Below are 26219 nucleotides of genomic sequence, written 5' to 3' on the forward strand. Positions count from 1 at the left end.
GTACCACTCATATAACCCCCCCCCAATCAGTGCTAAGTAACGCAAATCAGTGCTTCGTGCTGCTTTGTGTTACTTTTAGGTTACTTTCCAGTGCAAAACAAGTTTTGTGCAGAAAAGTAAATTAGGAAAAAACAAAAAAACAATCATTAGGTGACAGAACATGGCGAAAAACAAGAAAAAAGCCTTCTTTAACATTGAACGAGGATGCAATTGGACATTAGATCCATCTGGCCCAGGGAGGCGGGACCAATTTGGTTACTTATTCGATGCAAACAAATGTCTGAAAATTAGTAGCCCAGTAGCACTCACCCTGCCCTGCTCATGAGCTTTACACGTCGGCACCTGATCCTCTAATATGCGTGGCTAATGCATTTTAGTGCAGTGATGCGGACACCAGCACTAAATTGCGTTAGCCTCACTCCAGATGCGTGTTAGTTCGCTGGGACGTAACGTGCGACCTCACCTTGAGTGCGTTCCGTCACTGGCAGTGTCCTGCATCTGCCTCTTGACACCTGACTCGTGCTGCTGCAGAAATCAACTCCTCACGCGCCGTTTCCTTGGCAACAGAAGAGGCGCGGGCAGGAGCGCGCGCTCGCACTGGGCTCACCTCGAGGCTCGTAGCACTCACCAACACTTCCTGGTGGATGGTCTCGAGACGCCGGCTGCAAAGCATTACTGGGACGGCCACGTGAGGCGGTCTGACGGGAGGCGGCGCGGGGGCCACAGGGGTCGCTGAGTCGAGGGCAGACATTTGAACTCTTCCTGGAAGGTGAGCAGGAAGGAGGGGACTCTCTTTACGCTCTCAAGTAATAACCCGGGGTATACGCGCACCCTCCTAAACTCCATGCCTGACATGCGCGAGCCTCGGCTGAAGGTCACGGTGGCTGCTGGCAGTTAATGCTTTCTACACGTGAATGACCTGGACGTGTTCCGTGTCATTGGTACCACAGAGCTGTATTGTTTAATCAAGAAAGGGAGATTTTCTTGGAATTCGCAAGATGCGTGGTATGGAGTGTACTGAAAGGTCTTTGCGAAGGATGCTCAAGGGCGTTCTTACTTGTCCTTGAGTTGCCTTTACATAGGGTGTATGTTCTTTCTTTTTATTTTTTTGTGTGAAGTAAAATCATAGACTTGTATCCCGGTAGGGCGAACTCTAGCTTTGGTACTAATGTGGTCGATAACTCAGTCCTCGAGTTGATTGTACTGTGGAATATCCGGGATAAAAATGTTGTGATACTTTATTATTATAGACAGAATGACCCGGCACAAAGTACAACATGCCAACATTTGAGAACAGGAAAGTTTGAGGTTCTGGGGAAAAAAAACAATTGGGGGAATATAGTTTCCCTGTTTACTTATATTGAAGCATAAGCAATCTTAGGCAGGTTACAACTAAAATAAATCAATTTTTGACCTCAAAAATCGGGCGTCTCCCGCCTAAATCAGGTCTATTGGAATATTAAAATATCAAAAGGAACGTGTACATTACGATTTTGAACTCCACATCTATGCACTTTGAAGATATATCTATTTTCAACTTATAGATATGTGGTGTTAGGTATAGAAAATCTGTATATATATTCACCTTTCAATATTTTGTCCTTTGATATTGTGTAAAAAGAACATATGATAGATGGAATTCTGAACAATGTCAAACATTCACCCCAGTCACAGATATGTGCCCAAATCCATTGTTTTTATCTGCACCATGCCACCCCAGTTTGGACCCAGCCACATTCAAATCATTCTTGACCCTGCTGTCCATGAGAACAGTCCAGCCTGAGCTTCCAGGCGGAAACAAGCACTATGGGCCCAGTTTCGGGGTACCACCCCTCATCAGCCAGACTAACGTGAATCCAGTGGCACGATGAGCCCAGGACCCACGTCTGGGCATACCTGGCGCACTTAGGGCTACAAATACAAAAAGAACAGATGATGGACAGAGTGCTGAACAGTCCATCCCGAATTGCCAGGCCAGGTCTTTCTTGGACTGGAAGCAAGCACCCTTGCACTTATTCCATTGTCGAATTGCCAAATAATTATATACTCTTCCATACAGAAAGCAACAGCTGAACAGAATTACACACTATCTGGCAAAAAGGTGAAACTTTACCTAAGGATTGCACATATGTTGGTTCAGTGTAAATCTGTTCAGTAGTTTTCAGTAATTTGTGTTTTAAAAAAGTGCTCAGGTTAGGCACGGATAGGTTACATCTTAGAGATATCTAGACTGTTTATTCGAGATTCGCCAATCCATTAAACATCAAACAGGTACACCATTGGACTAGGGAGTTTTTTCCCTGTTTGTGTATCGCTGATTTACAAATCCAGCTTCAGATTCGCAAATCTGCTGCATTCACAGAAATATTTCTGTTGCAAGCTGCATTACATAACAGTGCTCTATTTTGCAACAAGGGGCACAGTGAATCTACCCTGACCCTCATTCCTAGGAGGGGAAGCCCCAAAGCAACTGCCCTTGGTATCAAAATAAAAACCCCAAAAATATATTTTTATTGCAGCATTTGCAGATCCATTTGGTGGATTCACAAATCTGGACCCTCTCTGGTTACTGAGGATCCTCCTGGGCCACAGAATTTATGAACCCTGAAAAAAGAATGCAAAAATAAATATTTAGAGCTCTGTGGTTGGCCGGATGCAAGGTGTGGGAGCAGGACCAGACTGCAAACCAGGCAGCAGTCCAGGCCCTGGACGTCGGTTACCTACGGAGTGTAAGGTGCAGCACCTTGCCAGAGGCCAGGACCTGCAACCAACCCCTCTGTCCATCGGTGAATATAATTTGTAGGAGAGGATGGCTGCTCACAGAGTGTTGGGTGCAGGGCCTGTACACAGTCCTGGCCCTACAGTCTACTCCGCTGTGTGCAGCTAAAAGCCCTGCACAGTGGGAGCTGGCTGCACATGGACAATTTGGTGCACCGGCTGGCTGGAGGCAAAGCTCCACAGTCAATCCTTCTGTTGATGGGTAAAGACCACACAATGCAGGTGTTGGCCCCCCACACAGCATTGGGTGCAGTGGCTGACCTGAGGCAAGGCTCTGCAGTCAACCCCACTGCACAAAGATTTAGAGATCTAGCAATCCAGGCAACCCCAACACTCACAACAATGCGCAGCAGGATTGGCCACCCAAAGTTGGGTGCAGGGTCCAGCTCGAGGCTAGGCCCTACGGCCAGTCCCTCAGCATACAGGTGAGGGCTGTGTGCAGTAGTGCTTGTTGGCCTATGAAGGGTGGGGCACAAAGTTGTCAATCCCATTCCGGTTTCTAAAGGCCTGGATATCAGGTCCTGCAGGCAACCCCTCTGCACACAGCTATGCCCAGCAGGATTAACGACCAATGGACTGTTGGGCGCAGGCCTGTAGAGAGACCAGGACCCACAACAACCTCCGGTGTGTAGGACCATAGGCCATGCACTCATGCATTGCAGGCATTGACTGCCAGCAGAGAGTTAGGTCAGGAGGATGGCCTATTGCTAGGTCATATAGGCCCTACAGCAAAATTCCCGATGCAGATGCCCAGAGGACTAGCACAGCAGAGGCTGGCGACCCACTAAAGGTTTGGTGCAGGTTCTAGCCAGAGGCCAGGCCCTGTGAGCAGCCCTATGGCACACTGCCAAAGGCTTTGCACTGCAGGTATTTGCCCCCTACGATGAGTTGGGTGGAAAAGCTGACCTGGTGGCCAGGTCCTGGGGCTAACTCCCCTGCTCTGCACAGCTAAAGGTATTTTGCAGCTAGGGATTGCCATGCGCAGCACGGTGGGCACAGGGAGTTCTTCGGTGTTGTATATGTTCAAAAATCCCCCAACGTGCAGTTGGAAAATAAAGGTTAAAGTGAAGTTATGGTTAGCATCGGTTAACCCCTCAAAATAGGTTTTAAAAACAAACTTAATAAATTCACGTAAAAAAACCAAAACAAAAACACCCTGCAATTTGCAAGTAATGGTCTGGAGCACAATCCATAGCTCACACAACAGCCAGGCAAAACATTATCTGGACACTAGATGTAACACTTACGACCTCACAGTATTTATGCCACCAAATAACGCCACCTAAAGACGAAATTAAATTAAAACACACATATTCGAACTATTTAATGATACTGCATTCACAGTCATTTGTCAAAGTGGAGGAGAGGTGGCCTAGCGGCCAGAGCTGCAGACTGGAACTGGGAAACCAGGTTTGAGTCCTGGTCCTCGTGTCAACTCATCATCCTGTGATGCTAGGCAAATCACTTTATATTTCTATGCTTTGAAAAAAAGTTGTACGGGTAATGTAATATGCAACCTCATCTGTAAGATGATTTGCTGTATTTGTAATTGCATCTGTTAAGGGTGAGGTAATGATCATTGCATTTGGTGTGCAATTTATGGTTAGAATGGTTGTTGTCCAAGTATATTCCAATCTTTGCCCGGCACTATTCATCATTTGCAACTTGAAGGGCTCAACAGGCAGTTTGCGGAACTGTACAAAATGAACAGCTCGGTATATAAACTGATATAGAACATGTGCACGAACGCAATGAAAACAAAGGCATACAGGACATTTTAAGAATTTTACCCTTCAGGTCCTATTGATCTTTGAACACTATCTATAATGCCAAGCCCATGAGTCAAACACAATGTCTGCATCTAGCTGTTGTTTTGTTTCACTTTCTTATAACTGCCATTATCCAGAGCTTGCAATGTTGGTAATGCCGCACAGAATCTTTTGACACATCTTTTTCTTTTAACAGATTTTGGTGTTGGAATTGACAGCCATGTCACAATTGCTGAGTCGGCTAAGCCATATCACATTCAATGTCAAGAATGGCCTGCAACTGGTTAGTGACTTGGTTAATCGATTCCGCTTTCAGCTGTTTGCGGTGAGGATCACAGAGGGAGCCCGCCAGTTTGCCTTCAAACAGGGTTCAGCTATTTTTGTTGTCAATGAAACATCACCAGGAGAACAGGGAGTACTTGAGAGTAACTGGTCCATCCAGAGACCAGAATCCTGCAGAGGGATTCACAATCCCCCTAGAAAACAGGAAACAGCAAGCTCAACAGGTGTTGGCCTTCTCTATGATGGTGACTTGTCCGCTGCAGTTGATACAGCTTCTAATGTCTGCTTCGAAGTGGAGGATGTGGATTGCATTTTCCGACATCTCTGTAGTCATAAGTGTAGAATAATGGTCCCACCTGCCAGACTGGAAGATGATGAGGGGTTTGTGACTTATCTTGTGGTGAAGTCGGTGGTAGGAAATGTCTGTCATACATTGGTCGATCGGTCCAAATACCGAGGTGAATTCTTGCCAGGGTTTCAGAAAATTGAAAGCCAAAACACTCAATTTGACAATGTGATTACACACTTTGACCATGTCGCCTACGCCTCTCCCCGTCTTAGTACACCAGGTATCCTTGAATGGTATGAGAAATGCTTTGGCTTCAAGAGGTTCCAGCTGAGTCATGACGAGAAGCCAGGGGAAGGTTATGTAATCCAAGGGGCAGGTGTGGGCCTGCGTCTAACTGCTATGCAATACTGGAAGTGTAGTGAGGTGGGTCTGTCGTTCTCATCCGAGGCCCAGGAAAAGGACTGCAAGTTTGTTATCGCAGAGTCCCTGCCCGAGCAAGGGCGAAACCAGGTGGACACCTTTCTTGAGCAGCATGGTGGGGCAGGAATCCAGCATGTCGGCCTCTACACCCCCAATATCATTGTTGCTGCCCAAGTTCTCCAGGACGCTGGAGTGCAATTTGTCACTCCACCACCAGATTATTATAGTGAGGTTTCCAAGAAGATGGAGATAAGTGAGGCTGGGCTGGACCTTGAACTCCTCTCTCAGCTTGGCATCCTCCTCGATGGAGAGCAGAAGGGAAGTGAGACCCTTCCCTTGACAGTTGAAGCTAGGAAGCGATACCTGATGCAAATATTCACTCAGCCTATATTCTCAGAAGAGACCTTCTTCCTAGAACTCATCCAGCGCCATGGTGCCTCGGGATTTGGAGAAGGAAATATCAGGGCCCTGTGGAAGGCCATACAAGCATACATGGACAGGCAGGAGAAGCCATTGACACTCTAGATCCTGTGCATTTTTGAGCCTAGCTCATTAAATGCTGCAGTTTGGAAACTATTAAGAAGTGTGTTACTCAATATGTACTTAAAAGTGAGGTAATGCCTCTGGTGCTGATATATGTTTAATTCGAAAGCAAGGCATGCCAGTGAACTTGCATTCTTTTGAGGCTGATAAAATGTTTACCATACTTTTGGGGGATTATCGAATCCTGTTACTTCTAGAACTATGAAGCTGCAGGCTTGTAGTGAAAAATTCACTATGGAAAGAGGTTACTTATATTTATTGATATTTAATTATGTATTTTACTGTTTCTTACATTATTGTAGTGCACAGAATTCTATTTTTAATATAAAACATTCTATATTCTCAAATTGGCAGACTGTGACATTGATCAAAAAAGGAATCAGGGTGGACTGTTTTGGACCCTCAACATCTCCTGCCATCTCCTAATCCTGCAACTTTAAAAGGCTGTTTATTTTATTTGTTACATGTGCACAATAAAGAGCACATATAAAGTCAATTGGCTGGAGTGCAGTTCATGTCATTCCCTGTGACTTTGTGTACCATGACGTTGCTGAACCCCTGGTTCTCACATCACAGGACCTGATGTAGCTGAGTGCAATGCCAAGACGGAAAGACTCTTCAATTCAGCTATGAATCTCATCGAGCACAGGACATGATGTAGCTGTGTGCAGTGCCACGACGGAAGGACTTTCCAAGTTATCTATGAACCCGAGGCCCTGAGGTGGAAGAACTCCCCTGGCAAAAACAAAGCCTGGTATTTCCCTTCAAAGTACTGCATGTATACGTTCATGCCACAACTATCAGCAGAAAAGACACCCGAGTCCACATAACCAGTTTGTCTGGGTAGAAGAAGTATGTTGTGGATTAACACTAAGAGGCTGAAGCTCGCTCACACACTGTGCTGAGGTGATGGGGGGGAGGAACAGTCTTGAAAGTGAGGAGCTGTAAAGAACAGCAGTGAAGAATCTTGAGTGAAGTTCACATTTGAAAAGATTAAGGTCCCTTTGGGGCATGAGAAAGGGGAAGGTGAAGGGGAAAAAAAGTGTTGTAGCCATTTAAAAAATCGCATCACAACCAGTGACTTAAACAACAAGGGTTGATCCAGCAATCGTAAGAAGACTGAAAGGCTTGTAAGATAACCTTTCACTGGGCTCAAAGCCAAACCGTGCTGGGCAAGAGATGGAACAAATAACAGAAAGTCAAATAGCTTGGCCAGGAAGGGGAGTGGAGAGGTGCTATGTGGCGTATGCCACACCAAGCCACAAATCTGTCCCAGAGAGAGACAGGCATATACAGTTTTTGTTGAGGGATGACTGCCTATGAAGATGACATCAACCATCTAAGGAGGTATGTTGTAGGTGTTCAGCTGTCACTGCTCAATCTCCAAGCATGAAGATGGAGATTCTGAAGGCCTGGGTGCAGAACCCTGCCATGTTGCTGCAACAGCAGGTCCTCCCAGAGGGGGAAGCCTGGTCAGAGGATATATACTGAAGCCCAGGAGTTCTGGATAACTTACTGAATGCATAGTCTGTCCTGATCTTCTTGAGCACTCAGGGAAGGAGTGTTGTCAGCGGAAAGGCATACAGGAGTCCTGAGTTCCACTTGAGTTGGAACACATCTCTGAGTAAGGGACACGTTAGAAACTCCAAAGCACAGAAGTGCTGACACTGCGCGTTCTCAGTGGTAGTGAAATGATTGTGCCAAGGTTCTCCCCATTTGCAATATAGACCTTGCACCGCGTCTGAGTGTAACTGACATTTGTGGTCCTCTAGGCATAGATGGCTGAGCTCCTCCATCCTAACATACATCGTTCCTGCCAAGTAGTTCACCACTAGGAAAGTCCCTTGGTGTTCCACCCATTTCCAGAGCCGCAAGGTGTCTTGGTACAGGGCCCATGATCCAATCCAACCCTGTTTGTTACAGTACCACATGGTGGTGATGTCCATGAGCACCTGTACCAGCCTGCTCTTCGAGGACAGAAGGAAGGCTTTCAATGCCAAGTGGATGGCCCTCCGCTCCAGAAGACTAATGTGGAGCCAAGGCTCCACTGGAGAACTGTGGCCTCTGATCTCCAACCCTCCCAGATGGCCACTCCACTCCAGAAGTGATGCATCAGTCACCATTGTCAGCTCTCAGTGGGGAAGGGAGAGGGTCTGCCACTAACCCAATCGAGGTCCAGTAACCACCACTGCAGATCTTTTGCAGTATCCTCTGAAATCTGAATGTGGTCTGATGTTGGGCCCCCTGGGACTAAAGATCACACTGCAAAGCCTGCATATGCCACCAGGGCTGTTTGACAAGCATGATGCAGGAGGGTATGGATCATAGCCAGAATGTCCTAGACTGTTGTTCCCAGGGGAGAGGTATGAAACCAAACCTTGTCCAGGCTGGCCCAGATGAAAGGGAGCGTCTGAGAAGAAGTGAGGTGTTTCTTCGGCACCTTGATAGTGAATCGCAAAGATGATAGGAGGTTTGCTGTAGTCTGGAGGTGGTCAATGACTGCCTAGGGAAAGCCTGCCTTTAACAACCAGTTGCCGAGGTCGTGGAAGACCGTAATCTCTGGCCTCTGAAGGTGTGCTGCCACCACAGCCATCACTTTCGTGAACACTTGAGGGCACTAGTGAGACCAAATGGGAACACCGTGAGCTGGAAATGCCCCTGTCCCACCACAAACCTCAGGTTGCGCCGATTGGCCGACAGAGGATGGGTATATGAACATGTGACCGCTCAGCCCTCCACAGGGCTTGGTCGCCCCACTCACTGCTGCCGCTCCTGCCTGCCTTTGCCGCCTCCTGCCTGCAGATTCCTTCGCTCGCTCGCTGCTCCTGGGATTCCCGCCGCTGCCTCCCTGCGGCCCCGCCCCCCTGTGATTCCATTCGCCGGACCGCTCCCGCCACCCAGCTGCTCCTCCCTCCCGGCTCCTTACTTATGACGCCCCCAGAGCGACCGCGCAGCGGACGCGCGCAGCGGGAGCTCCGACTGAGCGCCGAAGGTGCGCCAAAGGTAAGCCCGTCTGCGCCCGTCCGCGCCTGGACCGCGCCCAGCGCCAGACCCCCTGGTCCTCGCCCTCGCCAGCACACCCTGCACAGCTACGATGCCAGAACCCTCCACACACTCAACGCCGGCCGAAACACCGCCTGCTACCGAGCCACCCCGAGACGCACCCACGGACCCTTCACCTGCCTGACCTGCCGCTTCACCAGCCTACGACCCAACACTGCACCTACTAAACCGAGCCCCAGCAACAAACACCTGATGTGCATCCTGCTCAACACCCGCTCCGTTCACAGGCATGCCGTCGAACTCTGGAACCTCCTCGATTCGACAGCACCAGACATCGCCTTCCTGACAGAAACCTGGATGAACGCCTCCTCAGCACCCGACGTCGCCATCGCCGTCCCAGAAGGCTACAAAATCACCAGGAGGGACCGCGTCAACCAGACAGGAGGAGGCATCGCCATCATCCACAAGAACACCATCCGCATCACGACCAACTCTGATGACACCTTCACCTCCGCCGAACACCTCCACTTCCAGATACACACCAACCCCAAGACCACGCTCAGAGGCACCCTCATCTACAGACCACCGGGACCACGCACACAGTTCAGCGAAGACATCACAGACTTCGTCAGCCCCCACGCCATCAATTCCACCGACTACATCCTCCTGGGGGACCTCAACTTCCACCTGGAGGACGACAAGGACCGCAACACCACTGCTCTACTGGACAACCTGGCCAACCTCGGACTCAAGCAACTGGTAACCACCCCTACACACCACGCCGGCCACACGCTTGACCCAGTCTTCTCATCCAGCAAATATGTCACCTTCAGCCACTCCACCAATCTCCAGTGGACTGACCACAGCTGCGTCCACTTCAGCTTCAGTAAAACGACGACCCACCACCACCCTCAACAAACCCCCCGCAGGAGCTGGAACAAGATCACCGGAGACCAGCTCACCACCTTCCTCAGCCAGAACCCCCCCACCAGCTCAACGGACCCCAACGAAGCCGCCAACAACCTCACACAGTGGATCACCAACTGCGCAGACGCCCTCGCACCACTGAAGAAGAACCCCCCCAGCAGACGCAGCAGCAAGAAAGCCTCCTGGTTCACCGACGAGCTCATCACCTCCAAGAAGAACTGCCGCTCCCTGGAGAACACCTGGCGCACCAACCAGACCACAGACAACATGACGGCCCTCAAACACGCCACCCGCAAACACCACCAACTGATCCGCGCCACAAAGAAGACAGCCTTCAAGGAACGACTGGACAACAACACCCACAACAGCAAGGAACTCTTCAGCATCGTCAAAGAGCTCTCCAACCCCGACGCCGGAAACAATGACATCACTCCCTCGCAAGACCTCTGCGACTCCCTCGCAGCCTTCTTCCACGACAAGATCGCCAACATTCACAACAGCTTCGGCCCACCAACCACAAACCCCACCACCGAACCGATGCCCCCCACCGCCACCCTCCGCACCTGGACCCCAGTCAGCACCGAAGACACAACACGCACAATGAACACCATCCACTCCGGATCCCCTACGGACCCCTGCCCACACCACATCTTCAACACGGCTGACCACATCATCGCACCCCACCTCCGTGACATCGTCAACGCCTCCTTCAACACCGCCACCTTCCCGGAGTGCTGGAAACACGCCGAGATCAGTGCCCTGCTGAAGAAACCAACTGCAGACCCCTCCGACCTCAAGAACTACCGCCCCATCTCGCTCCTCCCGTTTCCTGCCAAAGTCATCGAGAAGACCGTCAACAGACAGCTAGCTGCCTTCCTCGAGACCAACGGATCCCTCGACCACTCGCAATCCGGCTTCCGAGCCAACCACAGCACGGAGACCGCCCTCATCGCAGCCACAGACGACATCAGATCCCTAATGGACAATGGGGAAACTGCGGCCCTCATCCTCCTGGACCTCTCCGCAGCGTTCGACACTGTCTGCCACCGCACCCTGGTACAGCGCCTGAACAACACCGGCATCCAGGGGAAGGCCCTGGAGTGGATCGCCTCATTCCTCGCCGGAAGAACCCAGAGAGTCCGCCTCCCCCCGTTCCGGTCAGCGGCCACCGAAGTCATCTGCGGAGTTCCACAAGGGTCATCGCTCAGCCCCACCCTCTTCAACGTCTATATGAGCCCCCTCGCAACCATCGCACGTCAACACAACCTCAAGATCATCACCTACGCCGACGACACCCAGCTGATCCTCTCCCTCACCAGCGACCCGGACGCCGCCAGAGCCAGCCTACACGAAGGGATGAAAGACGTCGCCGAATGGATGAAGAACAGCCGCCTGAAACTGAACTCAGACAAGACGGAGGTCCTCATCCTGGGATCATCACCATCCGCCTGGGACGACTCCTGGTGGCCCCCCGCCCTGGGAGCCACCCCCAAGCCAACGGACCACGCTCGCAACCTAGGCTTCATCCTGGACTCCTCCCTCTCGATGACCAGACAAGTCAACGCCGTCTCATCTTCATGCTTCAACACCCTGCGCATGCTTCGAAAGATCTTCCGGTGGATCCCCACCGAGACCAGGAAGACGGTCACCCAGGCCCTCGTCACCAGTCGGCTGGACTACGGGAACGCCCTCTACGCCGGCACCGCCGCCAAACTCCAGAAGAAACTCCAACGGATCCAGAACGCCTCAGCACGACTCATCCTGGACATCCCCCGACACAGCCACATCTCCGAACACCTGAGAGACCTGCACTGGCTCCCCGTCAACAAAAGAATCACGTTCCGACTCCTCACCCACGCACACAAGGCCCTCCACGACCTGGGCCCCAAGTTCCTCAACAGCCGCCTGACCTTCCACAAGCCCACCCGCCAGCTCCGCTCCGCCAGCCTCGCTCTCGCCACCGTCCCCCGCATCCGCAGAGCCACCGCCGGAGGAAGATCCTTCTCCTACCTGGCAGCCAAGACATGGAACTCCCTCCCCATCCACCTCCGGACAACGCAAGACCATCTCGCCTTCAGGAAGCAACTCAAGACCTGGCTGTTCGAGCAGTAGCGTTTCCCCCCCCCCCAGCGCCTTGAGACCCTCCGGGTGAGCAGTGCGCTATACAAATGCCTTTGATTGATTGATTGATTGATTGAACATAAGTGCCCTACAGATAAATGCCACCATTAAGTCTCCCAGGTCCAGGGCAGACAAGACCTGGGCTAAGGTAAGCATTTTGAATTTCTCCTTCCAAAGGAAGGCGTTGAAAGGGCGCAATCTATAGTAAGTTGGAGGCCTCTGTCCTTCTTGGACACCAGAAAGTAGCAGCAATAATCACAACCTACTTCTGGCAAGGGAACCCTCACAATAGCTTCTTTGGCCAAAAGAGAGCAAGTTTCCTCCTTTAGTCATTGGGGGAATGGCGAAAGCTGCAATGGGGAAGAAATGAAGTGAAGTGTGTATCCCTTGCGGACAATCAGCAGAACTCACCTGTCTGAGGTGATGGTACACTAAGCAGGACAGAATCAGTGGATTCTGCCTCTCACCGGGAGGTTGTGCTTTTGGAAGGACACACTGAAGAGTCCTTGGTGGGTCGAGCTGCAGGGAGGGAGTGGACTGCACTACCTGCTTACCTTGGCCCCGTGGGCAGTGGGCACCTCATCTGCAAAACTATTGGGTCCACTGTTGGTGTTGGACAGGAGGTGGTATGGGGCACCTTAGGCAAAGCCAGGAAACGAGCAGTGGAATTGCTGCCATTGGCGAGGTGGGGCAGAGAGCCCCAGGGAACTAGCTATAGCCTTACTCTGCATAAACCATTCAAGAGCAGTCAGCGTTGTCCCTGAATAGGTAAGTCCAGGCTAAGGCCATGTTCACCAGGGAGGACTAGACATTGCTAGAGAACCCAGTTGATCGGAGCCACGCATGGCGGTGAATGGCAACACCGGTGCCTATAACCTGCCCAATGGAATAATTGGTGTCCAAGCCACATCTAATTGTGAACTTGGCCACATCATAGCCATCTTGAATCGCTTGAGATAGAAAAGGATGAAGGCCTTCAAGCACACCTGGGAGTACTTGTGCCCCCGCATCCCAGTGGGCTTGCAGTGCGATGAAGGCTGACTTCTGGAGTGGCTCCATCTAACATTACTGAGATCAAACGTAGGACTTGGAGCGGGATTTGGAATGGTCCCGGCAAAGAGCTTTCTTGTGCTTTGGCAACGTAGAGTTTTGCCTCACATTCTCTGTTGGCCTTCGGGTTCATTAACGCACAGTCTCTGCAGGCATTTGGTGTTCTAGCTTGACTCCAGGCACCAAAGGCACACCTGATGGGGATCTGCTTCAGATATATATTTGCAACCATGCCTACAGGGCTTGAACTTGTCATTTTAGGGGTAACATACCGCACCTTGAGTAAGTTATTGAGAAAATCGAGGTAAGTCTCAGAGATGCAAGAAGTTGTGGATCCGCATCTGGTGGCATGTACATAACGGAACTGGCATCGGTGCGCAGGGGTGGCGCCTGTATAGGCTCCACATGTCATTTCTGGAGGAGAATAGCATCAGTGCGGAGCTGCACAGTGCCACCTTTTGGTGAGCTGAGGTACTCCTGAAAAAGTTTTGGACCTAGACTGGTGCCTGGGGAAATCTCAAAAGGTGAAGAATCTGCAGGTAGAAGTCTCTATCAGAACTTCTTGAAACACCGCCTTTTCTACCTGACTCTAGAGCAACTCCATTTGCTGCTCTATTTGTCTGTATGTCTTCAAACTCATACCACGTTTACACTTTTCACACATCTTCTCTGACCTTTACTAAATATGGCATATTCCACTATTGTCCGTTTACCAATTTGGCAACCATGCTATTCACTTTCTAACCCATGAAAGCTTTTCTAAATTTAAAGGTGCTTAATGCAAGCAATGTCACCAGATTTGAGCACAAAACAAAAAAAGGTTTTCTGTTTGTCATAATTGTCGTTTTTATGTTGCCATCTTATCATTTGCATGGATAAGTCATTTGTATCCTCAGTCTTTTTCCAACACTCCTACCTCCTACAGACACACCCAGTGAGGACACAAAGTGGAGCAACTACCTTTCCCCTTAACAGTTCAGATGGTGTTTTGCCTGTGATGTTAGAGGTACTGATGCAGTATGTTCATAGCACACTTGTGTGGCCTCTTTATTGCATAGATAGCCTATCTTTGCTTACTGTTATCTTTCCTTCATAATCCAGCTTGCCTGCTGAACATGGCCTTTGCAGATTGGACCTGATCTTCATATTTGTGCTCTATTATTATGTTTCCTTTTGTTTGTGGACAAAAACTATATGCTTTTATCAATACCAATTAGATTAGGAAATACTTAACTAAAAACTCAGATTACTCACACTCATCCCATAGTTGGTATGCAGTAATCAGTCACTTTACTGAGCTAATCAGTTCATATTGCATTTCACTTGCAAGTTTTAAAATCCAAGCCAATTTTTTACCGGATGCCACATGTTATTTCCAAAGTGGTCGTAGACTGGGCCATTCTTTAAGACCCTCATTCCTATCCCACGTCAGGAGTAAATTCCCATTTATGCCCAAATGAGGATTAATACTCGGGTGGAAAGATGAAAGCTTGTTCAGATCATGTGAGAAAAAAGGCTACATTCTGATTTTGTGCAACGTGAACCAGTGGATAAAATATACACAATGTGCACAATATCCAGCATTCAGAGAATGATAGTTACTGCACCACCGACAGTGCAAAGTGTGAGTGCACAATGACTACACCCCGGTTTTAGCAGAATGAATGGACTGGTCTCCTAAGTGTCTCGTCAACCAACTTACCCAAATGATAATCATTAAAATGGCATAGCACTTGGAGGCATTCAAGGCAACTGAAAACTACTTGATAAACTATCTTACGAAATATGCTTCAAATTCGAATGCCAGCTTAATTCTACCCCTCCCTACCTGCTATCCTGACTGTTGTAGGAGGAGCAAAAAGTCTCTTGCTTGCTCAATGGATTGAAGGATGTGGGGTTGGCCCTTATGGAGAATTTTCAATTTGCACTGCTGGACAATGCCTGCGGGGGTGCCTATATTTTGAAAAGAATCATGCTTTTAAACTCCTTGGGCCGCCTGGCAAAAGCAGCCGACTTATCAGAGAAAATCCTGAATTACCTGTTCTCGGAGGTTCAATAAACTTTATCCCTGATGGCATTGGCTAAAATCTGTTCTTTAATGTGAAAGTCTCAAAAATTAATTATGATAGTTTGTGGGTATTTACAACTGGTAGGTTGGTTGGCGGGAACACTATACATATGTACAGATAAGATCTGTGATAAGACTGCCCACTGACCGCCTGGCCTCAAGGGCCTCGGGAATCCCTATAAATCTCAAGTTTGAACTTGAGACCTATTTTCGGCATCATCAACTTTAGAATGCAGATCTGCAAGTTCAGCCTGGAGTTTGGAGGATAATGCCGCTTTTTGAGGCCCGATGTCTTCCAGATCTGAGACCCGCTGTTCAACCTCTGCCATGCATGTTGAAAGCTGCTTCACAGTAGTGTGAATCCGGCAGAGTTGCTGCTCTGTTCATTTCTTGCGCTTCTTCTTGAGATCTTTTAATAGCCCAAGCTCATCTGAAATCTGAAGAACTGTGTTGGTATCTAATGATTGGTTTGGTTGATACCTAGATCCACTGATGACGCAAATGCACCCCCACCCATGAGCTCCTTTTCAGACATGAAAGTTAAAGCTTGTGGAATATGCCCTTTCCTGCCATGTCTGCCGTTGCCCTGTGAGGGGCCTCCAAGAGTTTACTCGCAGAGGAGCCGCAAGACCTGGAGCAACATTGTCATTTTCTTGTGCATTTTCTTGCAGGATCTCACCTTCCGGGCTGCATTCACTGAGCTGCTTACCCATGGCTACTTTCTTATGCGTTGCTCTGGAACTAAGAGACACAAATAAGGAGTATGCCTGCTTCAAACCTCCCTTCTCCGTTTCTAATCTAACCTTTGGCAGGGAATTAGACAGTAAGGGGAATATTTATCAGCCCCCAGCACCACTGGAGCGTCACTTTTCGTGACGCTATGCCTTGCGCCGTATTTACAAGGTGGCATTAAGCACATTTTGTGACTTAACGCCACCATGTAATTACGACCCCTTCTCATGCTGCCCTTTGCGTGGAAGGGGTGTGCAATGAGTGTTGCTGTGGGCATGCCACAGCAACACCCATTGCATTTTGACGCTGCCTCAGATTTATGAGTTTTTGTAAACCTGAGGCAGCGCCAAAATCTAACTCCACCCCAGGGGTGGCGTTAGCAAGGCGCAACAAGGAGGAATACTTTTATTCCTCCTCATTTTTTGCTTTTTCTGTGTGCTGCATTCTGCAGCATGCATAGAAAGAGCAAATTGCCAGAAATGATTGTTTATGTGTGAAAAGGTGTCCCTTCCTACACATAAACAATCATTTGAAAATGAAGCTTCGGCACTTCTGTGTGTGCTGCATCTTGCAGCACACACAGAAGTGCCAAATCGCCATTAGTGATTGTTTATGTGCAGGAAAGGACACCTCCCCGCACATAAACAATCAAATCCCTCAATGCAGACATCAATGCACGATGGTGCAAGGATGCCTGCGTTGGCAGCTAAATTTAGTGCCAGCACAGGGAACAACACGGGTTGCACCGTATTCAATTAAATACAGCGCATCCCTGCATTATGAAAATGAGGGAGCGCGGCGCTGCCAATTTTGGCGCAGCATCGCGCCATTTTCCTATAAATATGGACCTAAGCTCGGAGCCTTGGCAACATTATCAGGAAGACTCAAGGGGTCTTCCTACATTCTTGCCAATGTCCCCTCCATCGTTGGCCATATCCTATTGTTGCAAATTTTCAAGGCTGCAAGACCCGGGTTCCCCTGGCAGACTTGAGATTCTCTGCAGCGCTTGCTAGAAAATGTTTGCCTTGCTGACCAACCTAATTGAAGGATTGATTCAGTGAGGTGTTGGAAGGTTCTGACCCTGATCTTGAGGGTCTAGATCTACTGGACTTTACCCCAAGGTGTGATTGTGGTGTTTACCTGTGCGCACTGGTTGCCCATTGCACAGACCTTCGGCAGCGAGTCTCTTTTAATCAGCTTCATACTTTACAGTTAATAAGGCAGTAGATAAATGTCAGCGCTTTGGGTTAACTTAGGGTCTCGCAAGCCACACTCATAGCTACACAAGCTGCTTCTGCTGAACCTCCAGGGTCTGCCCCACCCAGAGGAACACCTATTGCCCTCCCCGGGCTGCGCTTTAAGCTCAGCTTGTCAGGCTTTAGTATGGCTAATGCAGAGTTAAACCCAGTTCTTCAGGCTTCAGTTCAGCTGCTACACTTATTTAGAGAAAAAGACTTTCAAGATATTTTGCAAGGTACTTTACAGGCAGGCACTTATACGCCTTCTAAACATAGGATGTTGTGAAGAATGTTCTTTGTCTTATACAGAAGTCAAGACACGGCAAATGAAATTTACAGGTCTGCTCAGCTCCCTGTGTACCAACCGCCTTCCCCTCACTCTGAAAAATAGCGCTTATCGCATTTCAGCTTCAGTATCTGCGCTTAGTCACAAAGTTGAGAAGTTACAAAGTCTCTCTTGCTCTGAAGTCATGTAAAATGTGGCAAAATGTAGTGACGTAAAGGGAGCAATTCGAGCGTGTGAAGCGATGTTTAAAATTCAGGCGTTGGACTCCGCATCCTGGCGTGTAGCAGTACCTGGGCTTTCCAGCTTTTTTCTCAGAGAAGTTATTCCAGTTATGAAGGAAGGTCGAACACAATGCTATTATCATGCAGTGTTAATGCCGTATATACATCTGATTCAGTCATAAGGGCCCTGGTTAGTACAGGCTTCCTCCCCAATGTTTTACAATGACTAACAATATCAGAATCATCTCTTGCAACGCAAATGGCGTCCTTAATAAGCGGAAATAGGAGGCTCTGATGAAATGGCTGTCAGCATCTAATCCAGCAATTATTTTCCTGCAGGAGATCCATCTTGAAGAGAATAATCCCAAAATGATGATACCGAAGAGGTTTTCACATGCATTTTTTACATCTGCAGGATCTGCGATACATGCAGAAGCGATATATTTAGCACAATTCATCGACTGGGAGATTAGAGTAGTAATTTCAGATAGGCATGGGAGATGGATCTGGCTAAAACAGTGCATAAATGCACAATTATTGCCCAATCCTTGATGGCGCTAGTTACCTGGGTGAGCTGCAAAATATCGGCATGGGGTCTGAAGGGCCTCTGATCCTCAGTGGAGATTTCAATTTCCTACAGGATTTGAGGCTGGATACCTCTAATACAACAAAAAAACAACTGAAGCCTAAAACCGCTTTGACCATAATGGCAATAAAGCAAGATTTTGATCTGGTTGATCCCTGACGATTTGAACAGCACGAGAAGCAGTTCAAATCTTTTTCACAACAATGTAATTCTTCTTCCCGGCTCGATTTTTTTTCATTGTATCTCAATTTTTTAATTGGAGGAATAACAAGATAATGGCTAATGCCTTTTCTGACCATTCCGTGATTTCTATCATTTTAGAATTCGAGGGCTCAAATTCAGGTAATGAAAGATGGCAGCTTGATAGGACTCTCCTAGCCAACTTGATCTGGATTTCTAAGACTTGGTTGTTTATTAATGAATTAAAAAAAAAAAATTGCTATTAAGCATCAGGGTTTATGGTCTGGGAGGCGTTCAAGGCTACACTTCGAGGGTACATAATCTCCTCTAAGGCTAAGCTTACTAAAAAACGAAAGGCACAAATTCTGGCACTGCACACAGCGGTTGACGCAATGCAAGCCGCCCTGGGGCGAGCAAGGCCAGAGGGAAGAGAGAAGGCCAAAGACCAGGTTACACATGGCAAAAAGAATATAAAGAATTGTTTTTATATGTAAAGAGATCAACAGCAAGGTCCTTCCAACAGTAGGAGTATGAGGACAGCCAACTGATTGGCAGATTCCTCACCTAGTCCATGCGAGTCCAACCAAATTCACAGATTATTACAAAGATTCTAGATCCTATTTCAAATCAAGTCTTGTCTTCAGGTAGCAATATTGCGTGAGTATTGCTTCAAAATTATAAACATTTGTATCAGGATGCGCATGACATTTCTAATGACAAACTAGAGAAGTTTTTTCAACAAATCAGATTGCTGCAAACAGACCCCTCTCAAAAGTCCAGTTTAGTTGCCTGCATTTCGGAGAAGGAGGTCATGATTGCTCTACAGAATATGCCTAATGCTAAAGTGTGTGGCTGTGTTGGCTTCCCTCGTGAGTTTTACAAACTATTTTTAAAAGAGCTTCTTCCTTTTCTGACTGATCTTTTTAATTCAATAAGTAAAGATGCTGTAATTCCAGCCACTTTTAAGCAATCTATCATCATAGTTTTGAGAAAAAAGGGAAATCTCCCCTCAATGTGAACTCTTATCAGCTGATAAGCCAAATAAACACGGACTACAAGCTATTTACCAAAGTTTTGGGCATCATGCGTTAATGATCTAGGGCAAACTTTTATCCATAAATATCAGAGTGATTTGTGCCCGGCAGATTGATTGGCATCAAATAACCACTTCCTGGTTCAAGCAATTTATTTTTTTCCAATCAAGACCCCGCTGTGAATATAGCGTTTGACGCAGAGAAAGTGTTTGATTTAGTGTATTGGGAACCTTTGCTTTTTACATTGATTAGGCTCGGGTTTCCTGTGGCAGTGGTTACTATGATTCCCAATCTCTATCTGGGGGGGGGAAGCTTGCGCTATTAACGCTGAAGATGTTGGCGTAGTTCAGGTGGTAAGGGGTATCCGTCAGGGTAGCACCATGTTGCCTATTTTTGCCTTTTTTATTGAGCGCCTGGCAAAAAGAATTCATAGTGTCGCTACAATAAAACCTCCAGTAAAAGGAATGCTGAAAGTTACGCGTTTCACGGACGATAATGTCCTTTACCTACAAACGCAGGAGGATAACATTCAGAACGCAATTGAAATAATTCTGGAAAATATACAGAAATAGGTGGCTATAAAATCAACCCCGGAGAACACCCTCTATTATTTAATGCTTCAGTGAAAGTCCTCAGAGCTTAGTCAGCTACTTAGGTATTTATGTCACAAATCAGTATTCAGATCTTTTCTTTCCGAATTATAAAGCAATGCTGGTTAAAACCAAACTGCTGTTATCAAGGTGGGCAATTCTTCCATTGACATTAATTGGGCGTGTAGCATTGGTTAAAATATACACATCGCCTTTATTTCTCTTCCTTTTTGCAAATCTTCCATGAAAATTAATAACAACTTTTTTCGTGAGTTAGATTCTATTATAAACAACTTTATCTGGAACGGCAGGATCCCTCGAATCAGGTTCTCAGCACTACAATTAGATAAGGACAAACGTGGGTTGGGCCTTCCGGACTTATTCTCTTACTTTCAGGCAGCATGGTTGGATATGGTAGTTCATAGTAGGGTGGGGACTTGTGGATATGAATTTTTAAAAAAAATTATTTTGTAGGATGGCAGAATAAGCTGGAATTGATCCTGAGATTATCGAAAAAGACAAGGTATAAGGTACTAACCGCAGTTCTAAAACATTTTCTTAGCACACAGCTAATACCGGCCTGCCATAAGTTAATGCGGCTATGCATCTGTGCATTCTTAGGGCTAGACACCCTTAAACAGGTAGTGTTGGCATGGAATGTAGGTGGATATGTGACACTTGGACTTCTTTATAAGTCACCGACTGCTAACCTGGCAGGAAGTGAAACAACGCCTGGGCCCCGACAGTCCACACTTTTGGTACAACTTCCAGCAGATTTCAGGCTTCCTGTTAATTAAATGTCAAGAGATGAGCGAAAACAGCTCGACCCTTATAAAATTGCTCGTCTCTGCGAGGCTACTGGGGGGTTGGTAACTGGTATAGGGCGCTAAGAAAAGGTCTGGGTTTGTGTTTGATAAACACCTTTTGAAGAGAGTGTGGGGTATCCTCTGTCACTCAAAAGCTTAGCCTACCTCGACAATATTTTATATGTGCCGCTTTATTGGTTTTACAATATTGTCCGAATTCCAAACACCCATATTGCAAGCCTGGCTAAATAAGCTTAGGAGAACCTCTACTTTCCCGGAGGGATTCACGAGGAGAATGCACTCCAGCACTTTACAGATACCTGGGATGAATTTGGTGACTACCTGAAGAGTAAGGACCTGAGCAGATGATAGCATTGTATAGCTTGCGGTTGACTCGTAGTCAAAGGCTGACAGCTGAATTGTTAGAAATTATATGTATATCATGTATATCTGTACTTTCTCCTCTTATCCTGGTTGCTTGGCCACAAAGTACGCTCTCTTCTTGTGAAATTTTTGTTAAGCTAAAAGGATGGTTAAGAGATAGGCCCCTAAGGGCCTGGGTTATGTATAGTCTATATCTATGCACCTTATCAATGTCATATTGGTTCTTATCACACTGTATGGATATTAGTGGCACTATGTCATGTTTTACATCCTTTTTGTATACCATTTCCACGGAAACCTTATGCCACATGGCAGTCCGCCGCATATGGATTGCATCTTGGACTTATCAAGGCCCTTCAATCGAATTACTTTATAACTGTGTCGACATTTCTTATCGGGCACATTTAAATTACCAGCCCAAATACAGTTCCAGATGTAAAGTCAACATCGTAACTTGGATACATTTTTTTTACAACTATACCCACTTTTAACCTTGAAAAAGTCACCTGCGTGATGAAACACGTTTTGGCTGTGTTTGATGGACGTTCCCTCTCAATGAAGCAAACTGCGTTTTAAAATAAAAACACTTTCTATTAAGAACGTGGGCTACTAACGTGCCTTTTTCTCCAACAAATTCTGCACACTTTGGATGCTACTACTTATATATTACTGCTGTTTACATTGTGTGCTGTGGTCTTTATTGTTCATCCTTTTTTTATAATACCGCTCGTGATTAAATACATTATTTAAAAAAAAAAAACATTTTACACTCCCTTCCCGCACGCCACCCCCCAAAAACCTCAGCATGTAGTTATCTTTAAAAGTAGATCTATTCAATTTGCTTGCTGATTTTGCCACACGTGATGACATTTTCCCAGAATCCTTATCCAAAACTATGTTGCAAAGAGGTGTATGATCTCTGTGTATTTGAAATGCTCTAATCCGGAGGAAGATCTTAAACCTTTGCACTACCCACACACATGCTAAGAGTGCTCTTGAAATCATAGAATATATGTTTCAGCCCTAAGTGACTTTCTCAAATCAAATGCAAAAATATGGTTTTCATTTGCAGCAAATTTAGACGTTACTGGAATCAACAGTTAAAATTGATTAGTTTCTTTTTTGATACATTACATCCTAATATATTTTGCTGAATTTACTGATACTGGTTTTGGTTACTTTTTTGTAGGTCCCATTACTTTTATTTGCTAATAAATACATATACTTGGTGTATTAAATATCTCACGCCCTTTACCTGAATCTAAAACCTCTACTGTATGGAAAGAAAAGTAAAGCATTACATCAACCCACTGTGGCTCTTTGCTGTCTATTCAGTATTGTTAAAATCTGAAACATCAGTTGACCCCAAATCACAGTTTCAAACAGATAACAATGAATTCTCCTTTATCTGAGATGTGCAAAGTTACAGAAACAGGCCCTGTTTTGATTGACCTGATAGTCACAGGATTTTCAATACCAAGTCTTGTTGGCTTAGACCTATGTAGTACAAACCTATTGGAATCTTGATAATTAAATAACAATTTTATAATCAAAATATCTTAGACAATCTTTTATAAAAAGCATGAATCCACATTCCTTTTGTGAAACCTTACACAACATTAGAAACTCAATTCAGTATTTTTCTGCTGGGTTTCTATTTCTCTGTCAATAAAACCTCACTCCTAGGGTTTGTAGTACTAGTGTCAATCTAGGCATTTTGCCCTCCAGTGATTTAAATATTAAAGAAATTGGCAAGCAGTTTGTGGCAAGAAGTACCAGAGGGCTAACTGGATTTCTTTGAAACTGTTCTTTATTAAGGTCCTTGTAAAGAAAATTGATTGACAGGGCTCCTGATTTAATCTAAGGATTACAAATAGTCTAGGAGTCAGTCAGATCTTTGTGTCAACTGTGCCTCCATCTTGCTGGCTTTTTCACATCAGAAATAAATTTGGCTAGGAAGACACACAATACATGAACTATGTCAACATCAAGTGGTGTACTCCATCTTTTTGTGAAAAAGGTTCCATGTGTCTTTTTTTCTGGTGCATTAATTACTTTTAGAGTAATGGTTTATGTAGGATTATTTTTGAGTCCTATCTTTATTTAATTTTTTTTGAAGGAGACCGATATACTTTTTCGCAGCCCTATCCCCAATATTGACTTGGTGTGAGGGAGGTGTGCTCTTGCCTGGGACGCAGATCAAAGGTGTCTGGTGGGTTGGTAGAAGTTGAGGTACACTGGGCCAATGTTGGGGAGAGCTTTGTAGGTGTGGGTTAGTACCTTGAACTTACATCTTTCCTGGACTGGGAGCCAGTGGAAATTGTTGAGGTGTGGAGAGATGTGGTTATTTCGTGGGGTGTTCAGGATGAGTCTGGCCTTCGGTTTTGTCTGTGTTGAGCTGGAAACAATGATTTTTCATTCAAGCAGCAACATTGTTTAGTCAGTTGGTGAAGTTTGCTTTGGTGGTGGTGGCTGAGTCAGTAAGTGACTGGATGACCTGTGTGTCATCGGCGTAGGATACTATGTTCATACCACAGGCTTGGATGATGTCTGTGAGGGGCGTCATGTAGACATTTAAGAGTGCTGGGCTGAGGGACAATCCTTGAGGGACTTCGCAGATGAGTTTCTTGGTTTCTGAGATGTAGTGGGGAGTCTAACTCTTTGCATTCTGTCCATAAGGGAGGAGGATATCCACTTGAGGGCTGGTCCGCAGATACCCAAGTGCTGAAACTTTCTGATGAGTGAGTTGTGGGAGACCATATCAAAGGCTGTGGAGAGGTCGACGAGGATGAGTGCAGCCGCTTCTCCTCAGTCGAGGATGCTTCTGATGGCAGCAATGAGGACTGTCTCTGTGCTGTGATTGGTGCAAAAGCCAGATTGAGAGCTGTTTAGAAGTTGATAGGGTTCTAGGTGGTCTGTGAGTTGGCTATTGATGGCTCTGTCCATGAGCGAGGAGCGATATGGGTCTGCACCAACTGAGGGGATTGGGGTCCGCTGTTGGTTTCTTCGATAGGGCATCGACTTCTGCATTTTTACAGCAAGACAAGAAAGTAGTGGTGGTTATGGAGGTGTTGATTATAGAGGTGACGCAGAGGAGATAATGGTTCTTCCAAGGTTGTATATGAATTGGGGGCCTGGGTCTAAAGTGGCTCCTGAGTGGATGGGATTGATCAGGATGGTTGTGTCTTCATTCAAGCGGGGCTTCCAGTTGCTAAGCTGCTGTTTGGCGATGAGGGAGTTATCAGTATGCTGTGGCCTGAATGTGTTGCAGACCTTGGCAATCTTCTGTTCAAAGAAGTTTGAGAGGTTGTTGTAGAGTGCTTTGCATAGGATAATGTCATTGTTGGCAGCTGTGGGATGGAGAACTCCTTGACAATGGTAAAGAGGTCTTTGACGGTTTGGGGCTGCAGGGCTCGAAAAATCTACTCGACCACTCACTATGGCGAGTTTTATTTTATAAGGTCGAGCTATTTTTAGATTCCACTTGACCCTTCTGGTGAGTGGACAAAGAATAAGTGTTCTGTTCAGTAAGAAACTGAATTAGCAATTAAGATGCTTTTAAATCTTATTCTCCTCACATTTGCTCTGTGTTCAGAGATAGAGATCAAAAGTCCATTTGTCTTCTTGAAACACAAATACTTTCCCTTGTGACTACAGAGTTCCAGGATTTTGTAAGGTGAACTGTCTGACTATGTGAAATGAAAGGCTTTTGGTATCAGGTTTTTCCTAACACACACCTTTCATATAACTAAATCAACTGTACAAACATTTCGAAATATATTTCAGTAGCTATTAAAGACCATTTTTTGTATTTCTGTGTGATGAAAAAAATATTTTAAAAGGATGAAAAAAAACGTCAGACCACTTTACTTGGTGATGTGCAATGATAAATGTTTTCTGAAACCCAATTTTCACGATATAGTTTTATCAGTAAAGCTGCAAGTTTGTGGGAAGATTTTGGGACATTTCTTGGAAATGTACTGTCTGTAATGACATTGCACTACCACATCATGCTTTAGTATGAAAATGTCACTTACCCAGTGTACATCTGTTCGTGGCATCAGTCGCAGTAGATTCGCATGTTTTGCAATAGCTCGCCATCTGGTGTTGGGCCGGAGTGTTACAAGTTGTTTTTCTTCGAAGAAGTCTTTCGAGTCACGGGACCGAGTGACTCCTCCTTTTGTCTCCATTGCGCATGGGCGTCAACTCCATCTTCGATTGTTTTTCCCCGCAGAGGGTGAGGTAGGAGTTGAATTGTAGTAATAGTGCCCATGCAATGGAGTGACTAAGTATGCACCTATTTAAGGTTGAGATGATACATATATAAATAGTTGAAGGTAACTTCCAAACTGCTACAGGCTCCCGGGGAGGCGGGTGGGCACATGCGAATCTACTGCGACTGATGCCACGAACAGATGTACACTGGGTAAGTGACATTTTCAGTTCGATGGCATCTGTCGCTGTAGATACGCATGTTTTGCATAGACTAGTAAGCAGTTATCTCCCCAAAAGCGGTGGATCAGCCTGTAGGAGTGGAAGTAGTGTGAAATAATGTTCTTAATACGGCTTGACCTACTGTGGCTTGTTGTGCGGATAACACGTCTACACAGTAGTGCTTGGTGAATGTGTGAGGCGTAGACCATGTGGCTGCCTTACATATTTCTTGCATTGGGATGTTTCCTAGAAAGGCCATGGTAGCACCTTTCTTTCTGGTTGAGTGTGCCCTTGGTGTAATGGGCAGCTGTCGTTTAGCTTTAAGGTAGCAGATTTGGATGCATTTAACTATCCATCTGGCTATACCTTGTTTTGATATTGGGTTTCCTGCATGAGGTTTTTGAAATGCAATAAATAGTTGTTTAGTCTTTCTGATGTTCTTTGTTCTGTCAATGTAATACATCAGTGCTTTTTGACA

General features: G+C 46.4%; 1 protein-coding gene and 1 long non-coding RNA gene across 3 annotated transcripts in view; one reads left to right on the plus strand and one right to left on the minus strand.

Annotated features, from left to right (window-relative positions):
* Positions 1–620, minus strand: part of LOC138293564 (uncharacterized) — a 34274-nt gene extending 33654 nt beyond the window's left edge. The window contains exon 1 of the long non-coding RNA XR_011203044.1: positions 464–620. This is a non-coding gene — a long non-coding RNA (uncharacterized lncRNA). The remainder of the gene's footprint in view (positions 1–463) is intronic.
* On the plus strand, positions 589–6571 carry HPDL (4-hydroxyphenylpyruvate dioxygenase like). 2 transcript variants are annotated; one of them, XM_069232827.1, is made up of 2 exons: positions 589–769; positions 4744–6571. In XM_069232827.1, the coding sequence occupies exon 2, from the start codon at positions 4768–4770 to the stop codon at positions 6061–6063; it is 1296 nt and encodes a 431-aa protein (XP_069088928.1). In that variant the 5' UTR covers positions 589–769; positions 4744–4767; the 3' UTR covers positions 6064–6571. The 2 variants fall into 2 exon arrangements, with proteins under 2 accessions (XP_069088928.1, XP_069088929.1); XM_069232828.1 differs by lacking the exon at positions 589–769 and adding an exon at positions 956–1005.
* Positions 6572–26219: the final 19648 nt, after the last annotated feature.

The sequence above is a fragment of the Pleurodeles waltl genome, chromosome 4_2, assembly GCF_031143425.1.
Source record: "Pleurodeles waltl isolate 20211129_DDA chromosome 4_2, aPleWal1.hap1.20221129, whole genome shotgun sequence".
NCBI classification, from domain to species: Eukaryota; Metazoa; Chordata; class Amphibia; order Caudata; family Salamandridae; genus Pleurodeles; species Pleurodeles waltl.